This window comes from Brassica oleracea, chromosome C2 (assembly GCF_000695525.1).
Source record: "Brassica oleracea var. oleracea cultivar TO1000 chromosome C2, BOL, whole genome shotgun sequence".
NCBI lineage: Eukaryota > Viridiplantae > Streptophyta > Magnoliopsida > Brassicales > Brassicaceae > Brassica > Brassica oleracea.
The window spans coordinates 11,852,019-11,862,357 of NC_027749.1; the positions used below are offsets into that span (position 1 = coordinate 11,852,019).

At 35.2% G+C, this 10,339-nt stretch overlaps 4 protein-coding genes across 4 annotated transcripts; 2 read left to right on the forward strand and 2 right to left on the reverse strand.

The window, feature by feature from the left end:
* Positions 1-898: 898 nt before the first annotated feature.
* On the reverse strand, positions 899-1,491 carry LOC106323457. Its single transcript, XM_013761577.1, has 2 exons — positions 1,021-1,491; positions 899-904 (listed from the first exon to the last, which is right to left on the reverse strand). The coding sequence occupies exons 1-2, from the start codon at positions 1,489-1,491 to the stop codon at positions 899-901; spliced, it is 477 nt and encodes a 158-aa protein (XP_013617031.1).
* A 470-nt stretch (positions 1,492-1,961) lies between these two features.
* On the forward strand, positions 1,962-3,279 carry LOC106325705 (early nodulin-like protein 2). Its single transcript, XM_013763761.1, has 2 exons — positions 1,962-2,205; positions 2,301-3,279. Exons 1-2 carry the CDS (start codon positions 2,022-2,024, stop codon positions 3,158-3,160), a joined length of 1,044 nt encoding a protein of 347 aa, XP_013619215.1. The 5' UTR covers positions 1,962-2,021; the 3' UTR covers positions 3,161-3,279.
* A 1,191-nt stretch (positions 3,280-4,470) lies between these two features.
* Positions 4,471-7,570, forward strand: LOC106322337 (probable bifunctional methylthioribulose-1-phosphate dehydratase/enolase-phosphatase E1). The gene is made up of 12 exons (XM_013760404.1): positions 4,471-4,775; positions 4,917-5,053; positions 5,514-5,609; positions 5,689-5,808; positions 5,882-5,971; positions 6,051-6,179; positions 6,278-6,433; positions 6,515-6,664; positions 6,741-6,842; positions 6,920-7,029; positions 7,107-7,225; positions 7,323-7,570. Exons 1-12 carry the CDS (start codon positions 4,571-4,573, stop codon positions 7,412-7,414), a joined length of 1,506 nt encoding a protein of 501 aa, XP_013615858.1. The 5' UTR covers positions 4,471-4,570; the 3' UTR covers positions 7,415-7,570.
* A 1,804-nt stretch (positions 7,571-9,374) lies between these two features.
* LOC106324824 (VQ motif-containing protein 33-like) lies at positions 9,375-10,333 on the reverse strand. The gene has a single exon (XM_013762811.1). It carries the CDS (start codon positions 10,303-10,305, stop codon positions 9,577-9,579), a length of 729 nt encoding a protein of 242 aa, XP_013618265.1. The 5' UTR covers positions 10,306-10,333; the 3' UTR covers positions 9,375-9,576.
* Between the last annotated feature and the right edge of the window lie 6 nt (positions 10,334-10,339).

Sequence of the window (10,339 nt, forward strand, 5' to 3'; positions counted from 1 at the left end):
GCATATGTAAATCCCCTATATATTATTTGTGAAACATTACGACTTATGTTTGTAGCCACATGTCATCACTAGGATGATTATTAGAATTATTCGAGAAATAAGTTGGTCTATCTAATTATATAATAAGTTTTTTATTAAACTAACCATAAATTCATTATTAATGTCATTTATTATTTCCTTAAATAAAGATTACGGAATTGCCTAATGTGGATAAAGTATATATGACAATTAATGATTTTGAATAATAAAAATCTGATAAAAAATGTATCTTCTATCAAATTTGTTTAATTCAAAACTAATAAAACAATTTTTTAAAAAACACAATAACCATATTATAAAAATTTAGATTTTTCTGTATATTTTATATTTTGAATTTTAAAAAATGACTATAAATTACTAAAACTGTTAAAAGTCTCACATTCAAATTTTGCGATCCATGGTTTAATTACTAAAATTATTATTTCCACAATAAAAATTTTGTTATCAGTAATTTAAAGTTTTTGCTATTAAAAATACACATAATAAAAAAAATATATGAGTAGAAAGCATCATTTAAAAAAAAAATAGACATTAATATTAAAAATATACTATGTATGTTAATATCATTTGAATTTAATTACATATCCTATCAATTTTTTTTAAAAAAATGTTTGGATTAATAAAATTGATTTATACGTTCGCACCAATTTAATTATATATGTAACAGTTACTGACTTTTAATTATTCAATATATATTTATTATTTCATAATATGTAAGAATATATAATACATAAAATAATTTTTATATATAATGTTTATTCCGCGCAAGGCGCGGGTCTTAATCTAGTTTTTATTAAAGATAAATCAAACCAGTGATGAGATATAGCTGATCAAAATATTGCAAACAGAGTTTTTTTCATTAAATCTGAAAAAGAAAATAGAAAAATAGTCCAATTTAGCAAGAGCTAAATCAAAACTAATAGATAGCTATATTTTTTTTGTCAACCAAATTGCATTGCATTAAAAGATCCAAGTTATTACATAGTTTTTATGAGTAACTCTAGCCTGTTTTGCTAAGGCATCCACATGACTAGGAGATTCTCTGGATACATAATGAAAAGTATATGCGCATTCCTTGATGCGGTTCATTTTGAGAGTTTGTTCAGTCCTCAACTGATTTAACTCTTCAATCATATTCTTGCAATCAGCCATAAATGCAACTTGCTTATAATTGAGTCTTCGTAACTGTTGCACTGCTGACAGTAAAGCTGCAGCCTCTGCTTCTCCCACTGTGTTTACTGTCTTCAGAGACGATGACCCTTGGAGGAGACGGTTTCCTTCTTTACTATATAAGGACCAACCAATCCCTATGAGATCCCTCGATGATTTCCATGACTCGTCCACCAGACAGTAGTAAGAAGCTTCTTGAGGCAACTCCGTTTGAATTGTAGGCTTGGGTCTGCTCACAATTGCTCTTAGTTGGTCTCCATCCTTTTCTTTACCAAATTGCATCTTTACAGTTTCTTCATAAATATTTTGCCTAACTATTTTGTTATTGTTGCTTCGCACACAAAAGAAAAAAACGTTATTGGGCCTTTTTTGTTCGAAATTCAACTTGGGCTTTCCAAGATAATCAAATGTTAAAAGTAGCCTCCAATTCGGATTCTTCAGATTTAAAAGTCGAAACCCACTTCGGAATTCAAGTTCAACTTATCTAGTCACACGCTAATGGATATCATCTTTATTCAGAAGTAAATAATAAAAGTTATGGTAAATGAGTTCAAATACGTGAGTCAATTCTCGCACATAAATGCCTCTCAATCCTTTCTGTCAACGTTCAAATCCAATTATGATTTATTACCTTAAACAAAAATATTCCTTACTATTAAAGCAAGAAGTAATCTGTCACATTTTCATTTCCCATTTTTGTAAGATTCGCCTCCAAGTCTCCTAAACTTCTAGCACTATATAACAATACTCATTCCCCAAGAACCAAAGACGCACAAAAACCTAATCTCAGATCTCGCCGCTTCTCTTTAACCATGGTGGCCCTCATGAGAAGTCTCTGTTTTTCTTTCATCGTCTTGGCTTCTATTGCGACCCTCTTCTCAGTTGCTGATGCACACAAGTTTCAGGTCGGTGGTAAAGGCGATTGGGTCGAAAAACCACATGAGGGTTACAATTCTTGGGCTGAAAGTAAACGTTTCAAAGTCCATGACACACTCCGTAAGATCCTTTCTATTGCTTTGAGTTTATATTACGAGTTTTATTTATATATATATGTGATTGTTTGTGACAAAAAATATTAAAATCTTGTGTAGACTTTAAGTATGCCAAGGGATCAGACTCGGTGCAAGTAGTGGCGAAAGGAGATTACGACGCCTGCAACGTTAATAATCCGATAGAGAAGTTTGATAATGGAGATACCGAGATTGCTCTTAACCGATCTGGTCCTTTTTATTTCATCAGTGGTAATCAAGAGCACTGTACTAAGGGACAGAAGTTGATCGTCTTTGTCCTCGCCATCAGAAATCAACCTAAGGTACCCATTTCCCCGGCCAAAGCTCCGTCGACTGCTCAACCCCCGAAGTCTCATTCCCCGGTAGTTGCTCCGGCGAAGGCTCCCTCAACCGCTCATTCGCCTAAATCTCATTCCCCGATCTCTCCGGTTGCACCGGCGAAGGCTCCCTCAACGGCCAAATCTCCGACAGCTCACTCCCCTGCTTCTCATATTTCTCCGGCGAAGGCTCCGTCGACTGCTCAACCTCCAAAAGCCCATTCCCCTGTTTCTCCAACTACACCGGCGAAAGCTCCAACAATAGCTCATTCGCCTAAGTCCTCTGTTTCCCCATCCCCGCACCCTGTTGCTCACTCACCGGCTGTGTCTCCGTCCAAAGCTCCAGCAACGTCCCCAGCTAAACATTCTCCTTCGCCGTCCCCCACAAACTCTCCAAGATCATCCCCTGCTACTCCTCCAAAGCACTCACCATCTACCCCAGAAAAACCTCCCAAGTCTACTCCAGCTTCCCCAGCGCCTGAGAAGACTCCACCTTCGTCGCCAACTCCTTCTGATAACAACATGGCGCCGGCGCCAAGTCCCAGTGCAGCATCTGTTGTGACCGTTACTTCGGTTATGTCTACACTCTTCACTGTGGCTTTTACCGTTTCGATGTTTGCTTAAGTTTTTTTAAGAATTGCTATGTGGTTTGATTTACATTTCTTTGTTCTGTTGCTGGGTTTTTATTATTTGTTCTGAGTGTGTCCTTGTTTTGCATTATCGAACTATTACTTATGTTATTATTAATATCGCTGTGGTTGTTCTAAGCATTTCATTCGACCCTTGCATGTAGGAGTGGACAGAAAAAGCTGAACCAAATCAAACTACACTAAACCGACCCTACCAAACCAGACCGAAAAACCAAATTGTTTTTTTTTTCTAGATTAATTAAATATATTAATAATACTAAAATTTAATATATTTAACCATTTAACTCAAACTATAATGAACATAATTTTATCCATTTTACTTTTAAATGAATAAAATTAATACAACTACAACTAAAATAAAAGAATATAGATTAACATCAAAACTTAAAAATTACCTATGATATGTATATTAGGTTTGAAAGTAATAATATAAAATTATTGGATTACATAACAAAACATCATTATTGGACACTAAATCAATATTTTCTTTACAATAAAATATTAAAGCCAAAAATCACAATAAAATATTAAAGATGTTTTTATAAATTATATTCTTATAACTGAACGAGAGTAAAATTAAAAATTAACTCGATTGAACTAAACAAACAAAACCATATTAAATCGAACTGAACACAACCAAACTGAATAAAACCAAACTAAACCAGATTAATTTGGGTTGATTTTGGTTACGGTTCTTATAAACCCAAATAAACCGAACCTAAATAAAAATTAAACCAAATGCGCACCCCTACTAGCAGAAGTCATCGATACTCTGAATTTGAACCCCTATAGTTCCATGAATCCAATGATTGAATAAACATTTGACCTGTGATTTACTGAAAAATGTATCAACATTTAGTCGAGATCCTTTAATTTGTTAGTAATGAATGTTCACATTCACATAAAATCTTTCAAGTATTTGCCATTCAAGAAATAATGGATATCTGTCACTGCGGGTCAATATGATGAAAAGATTATTCGCTACACTACTAGTACATATGACTACGGTGCGTTCAATCTATAAAGTCATGTGTCGTTTTGGAAAAGTCCAGTAATTATCTTGTAATTATGGTGACTAATCGAGGGGATATATGTATCAGAGAACCTTCTAAAAGACTACTATTGAAACTTTCCATATACTAGTATTTCAAAATAAATGATACAAAGTCAATACAGAAGTTCAAAAACTATGGGCTTTTAATGAAAAGGCCCACAAAAAAAAAAAAGAGCAAGAAAAATGCTGTGCTTAAAAGAATAAACTTTTTAAAAAATCTAAAAGAAACCAAGAGAGAAAAAAGGAATCAATCACACACGGTTGGGAAAGCAGCCAAGACAAGAGAAACGCTAAGCGAGATCGGTTTTCAATCTCTCCTTTGTTAATCAAATGGCTGCGGCGGAGGAGATGGTCGGTTTTCCGCAGGCGTATCTGGAGAGTAGAGAGGTGAAGGAGACTAGCTCGCTAGTAACCGAGCTGTGCCGTCACTTTTACACACAAGGTTGGGTGTCTGGAACAGGAGGTAGCATCACCATCAAGGTTCACGACGCTTCTATCCCTAAACCAGACCAGCTCATCGTCATGTCTCCTTCAGGTTTCCCCCTCCGTGATTTTGATAGGAAATGATTTTATTTGAACTTATAGTGTTCTTTGTTTGTACATTTGATTGAAATGCAAAAAAAAAGGTTTAAACTTGTTGTAGTGGGTGCTGATTCGAGTTTGTTATGTGGTGAAGGTGTTCAAAAGGAGAGGATGCAACCTGAGGATATGTACATCTTGTCTCCTAATGGATCCGTTATATCTGCACCTTCTCCTAAGCCTTACCCTAATAAGCTCCCCAAGTGTACTGATTGTGCACCTCTTTTCATGAAGGTTTGCTTCTTCTTTTTTTCCCACCTTACAACTGCTTCTCTATTTGGGGTTTCTGTGTAATGAGCTTGGTCTGTTGGTGAATGGTAATGGATATTTCTACTTATTCATGTATTAGTTTCTTTGCTCAGTGTGCATTTTTGTAAAAGTTATGGGTTTACTGCTTGTATGTTTCAACAAGGTGTATGTGGTTTGTTTTAATGCTATTTGCAGTTCTCAAGCAAGTAAAAAAATTCCGTTTTTTTTTATGACTTGCATAGTTTAAGTATCTCATTCTTTTGCCCTACCAAATGTTTCTTGCTATGTTGGTATGATTTTCCATTTCATTTTATATGTCTAATCTCTAGTAATAGTGAGATAGTTTGACTCTATTAAGAAGGTGCATAGGGTTGACTTTGTTATAGTTTCAAACGCCTGGTGATGAGCTCTTCTGAGGTACTATTTAACGTTGTGGTGCGTGCAGGCATATGAGATGCGAAATGCTGGAGCTGTTATTCATAGCCATGGCATGGAATCTTGTCTTGTGACAATGCTTAATCCACAAGCCAAAGAATTTCGTGTAAGCCTCAATTTTAGACAGTTCAAAAGTTCCTAAATATATATGTTCGTAATGTGTCTTCATATCTGACATATCGCAGATAACTCACATGGAGATGATAAAAGGAATTCAAGGTCACGGATACTATGATGAACTTGTTGTCCCAATCATAGAGAACACAGCTTATGAGAATGAACTCACAGATTCACTCACCAAAGCTGTATGTCTATATATATATATATACTGAGGAAGCTTAAATATGAAACACAAGAATGATTTTTTCCCATATTCAGATAATAGCCTATCCAAAAGCCACAGCAGTGTTGGTACGCAATCATGGAGTTTACATTTGGGGTGATTCCTGGATCCATGCTAAGACTCAGGTTCCTGCAAGTCACTTCTGTTTTGTTATGTTTCATTCACATACATTTGCTATATAAAAACTTGTATGCTTGATTCCAGGCTGAATGTTACCATTATTTGTTTGATGCTGCCATCAAGCTTCATCAACTGGGTCTGGATGCTGCTAGTCCAGAACACGGGCCTATCCAAAGAGCCATACACTCACAAAACCAAACAGAATCAACTCGGGTATAAAGCCAATGGTGTCTATCGTCTTACATGTTACATCTTATAGTCAAGGATTCACAAAATCTAGTTTTAGTTATACTCTTTTTTTGGTTTCACAGAGATGCATTGTCCTAGACATTGAAGGGACAACAACACCCATAACATTCGTCACAGATGTTCTCTTTCCCTATGCTCGTGAAAACGTTGGGAAGCATTTGAATTTGACGTACGACACAGCAGAAACTCAAGAGGATATCAAGTTGTTGCGGTCTCAGGTAATGACGAATTTTCTTTATTGCTTTATCATCTCTTGTCATAAACAAGTGACCAAAGTTCATTTTTGGTGTATGTTGCAGGTTGAAGAAGACTTGAGACAAGGTGTAACCGGCGCTGTTCCTGTACCTCATGCTGATGAAGGAAAAGACGAGGTTATTGCAGCTATGGTCTCTAATGTAGAGGCAATGATAAAAGCCGATAGAAAGATCACTGCGTTAAAGGAATTACAAGTGAGGAAACAAAAAACAAGATTATGTTTTGTTTTGTTGATTTTGATAATATCTGATATGAGTTTCTGTATTGCAGGGTCACATATGGCGAACAGGTTTCCAATGTAACGAACTGAAGTCTGTCGTTTTCGAAGATGTAACAGACGCTTTAGAGAAATGGCATTCTTCAGGAACTAAGGTATGTTCATGTTAAGCTTTTAGGAGAAATGGTGTTTTTTGTTTTTGTTCACAGGTCTAATGTGGTGATGTGAATAGGTTTACATATATTCAAGTGGTAGTAGATTAGCGCAAAGGCTTCTCTTTGGGAACACAACCTATGGAGATCTGAGGAAGTATTTATCTGGCTTTTTCGACACTACAATCGGGTATATAAAAAAGAGTCCATCACGACCCTTTCAATAGAAGATGATGATCCAAAGTCTCATACGTTTCTTGGCTGCAGAAACAAGAAAGAGAGCAAGAGTTACAAGGAGATTACAGAAACATTGGGAGTGGATGATCCTTCAGAGATCCTTTTTGTAACGGATGTTTACCAAGAAGCTACAGCTGCAAAAGCCGCAGGTAATATAAACACATGCACAAAACATTCTAGATCCTATTTTTACTTGTGAAACTGATTTACAGATTCTGATGACTTTTTTTTTGCGGTTGTGAAAAGGTCTGGAGGCGATTATATCGATTCGACCTGGAAACGCTTCCCTACCAGAGAATCACGGGTTCAAGACTGTCACATCATTCTCACAAATCTAGAGATTTCTCTATTGTGTGTTTCCTATGGTGTTGTACTTGATATGATCACGGTTACCAAATAAATGGTCTTGATAATAAATCTATATGTAGAGCGTGACAAACTTCAACTCTGATTTATCGTGAGATCAGTAAAGTTTGGTTCATGCATTTGAGTTATGAAGTGGGCAAAACGCAACTACTGGGGCAACATTTCTATAATTAATAATATAAATATTATATTTTAAAAGAATAGAAAAGATAGAACAAAATAACTACATAACATTTAGGATAACAGGAATGTAATTCTTGCAGTTCCATTTAGGATAAACAAAACTATTAATTTACATTATATAGTAATAGTATCATAGAATGTGCATATTATTAAGTATATAATACATATCATTTTCAAAAGTGGCTATATCTTATGTGTTGGTTTATATCTGATTAGAGCGTCTGATTTTACGGCTATATCTGATTTTATGAAAATGATATGTACCAGAGATCTCTAAGACTATAAAACCATTAAACGGGCATCTGATTACTTGGGAATTAATCAGTACCCCACACATCACACGCGAGGAACTGAATGACAAAACTCACTGATTCTGCAGAGATGCTTTAGAGCTGATGCTACCGTTATAGCAAGATTCATAAGTTTCAAATAACAATAGTCGCGGGTAACAATTAGATATAATAGTTCAAAAAATAATATAGCTCTGAAACTTATGAGATAATCTCGCAGAGAACATATAACAAGACTCAGTTACAAAACTGGTTGTCTATATCTTTAGGTGGAACTATATCTACAATTTTTTTAAGTAGATAGTTCTTAAAATTAAGAGGGACACCAACTTTATAACGGTCTTTTGCAATGTCTTTCCTTTGTCTAACCTTTTTTTACATTTTTTGTTATTAATAAAGACTCTGACAAAAGAAAAACAAATGTAATGAGTAATAGTTGACTAGTATTTTTATATGGATATATATAACTGGATAAAGAGACAATAAGCCAAAAAGTATAGATTAGCATTCTTTGGTTATACATTAAAAGGAGAGATAAACTGTATTATATGAGTGACTATATGATAACAACTTGGTTTGATTTGCGGTGATAATATAAAAAAATAAGATGTAAGTTGTTTGGTCGCATATCTAAAAATTGTATATCCAAATATCGTAATTTTCAGATAATGCAAGTTTCCAAATATCGTAATTTTCAGATAATGCAAGTTGAAAAGGGTTAGCACCTTCAAAGTGGAGTTGCTTGTAACGTGAAGCAAAGATGATTCATTCGCCTTTTGCTTGGTTTTCAACTCTCATCATAACGGACTACTTATTTTGTCTTTTACTTTCTTTTACTCTTTCTCTCCACCTTTTATTTTATTTAAGTTTATTTTTCATTCAAAAACTTTCTTTTCCTTCCAAGACAAAAGACAAAGCAATAGAAGAACAGTATTAACATATAGCTATCTTTTTTATTTAAGAAAAAAACAAAAAAGATTATGGACAGAGGAGGAGAAAGTCCAAAGAATATGTAGTAAAAGACTAAACGTGCCTCCATGATTACTCCATCAAATTCAAAGTCATCACCACCGAAATGGTCTATACTACGTGTCGAACCTGATCATAGAAGTCTTTATTTCATATTGTCTCTTCGAAACTTTCTACTATTATTAGATATTACAATATTTTCATACTACTAGTCAAACTTCCGATGAATACTTATTGACAAAGATCATCCATTCTAGTCATGTTTTCTAATCGTAACCATCTAAACTTTGATAATTCTTTTTTTTGTTGCTGAAATTTTGACATAAAACAGTTTTGTAAGAATATTATTGTCTATATCAAAAAGTTGAGCACAAACATGGATCTATTCTCTATATTCGATCTCGATACTCAGTGGCACACGTTGAACTACACTATCATATATGAGCACAATATAGTATAAAGGATATTTTCTTTAAAAAAGAACAATAAGTTCATGAATAAATCTTCCTTCCAATCATAAATTGCACTGAGTTATTGAGATTAAAAGTGAGCTTATAAACCGCATAAAATTTCTAGTCACTCCAGTACTAAGAACTTACATCTTAGTTATATATATAGCCATAGGTAAACAAAATCAGAGAATGTATTTAACTTATTAGAGAATGCGAACACTCGTGGGTCGTCGTCAGGATTTATGGATTCCTGGGAGAAGTAACCGGAAAAAGAGGAAGAAGCAGTGGCTGAGAGTCTCTAGGAGTTGAAACTGGAGAAGGGTGAAGATAAAATCCTTTTTCCGCAATGGCTTTGTCTTCTTCAGATGAACTCCCTAAAGACAAAGGCGATGACTTGTTCAAGGGGTCATCGTTGCTTCTCAGTGGCGTAACAGGACTGTTTAGCCCTAGCTTTGGGAAATCTAGCATGCTTGGAGACAGAAGAACACTCTCTGGTGAGCTGTTCCTTGGAGAGAATCTTGGGCTTTGATGACCGTTGTGTCCGCTTGAGAACATCAACCTCTGGGAGTTTTGAAGCCTTAAAGTATTGATCATTAAATCATTCTTACCAAACGTGTTGTTGTTATTGTTTTGTCTTCTTTCGTAGAGTTTAAAACTGTTGGTTTTCTTGATGGGTGGGACTGAGAAACCTCCTTTGTTGTTCACCGGAGGAGGAGCTTTGTGGTGGTTTTCAGTGTTGGTATCGGTGGAGGAGCCGGTCAGCATCTGCACAACTTGTTTGAAAGTGGAAGTGTCTGCTTGAACAAATGTTGTTGGGTAAGGGTTTGAGAGATGTTGATGTTGGTCATGATGATGATGACGAGGAGATCTTGTCTGAGGCTGAAACCTAGGAGATGTGATTATGGCTGGGTAGTTTTGCATGATTTGTTCTGGTTTTGAACAGATGGATGATGTTGATGAGACCTCCATTAATGTTAAGCCTTTGTGTGTATATGAGGGGGGG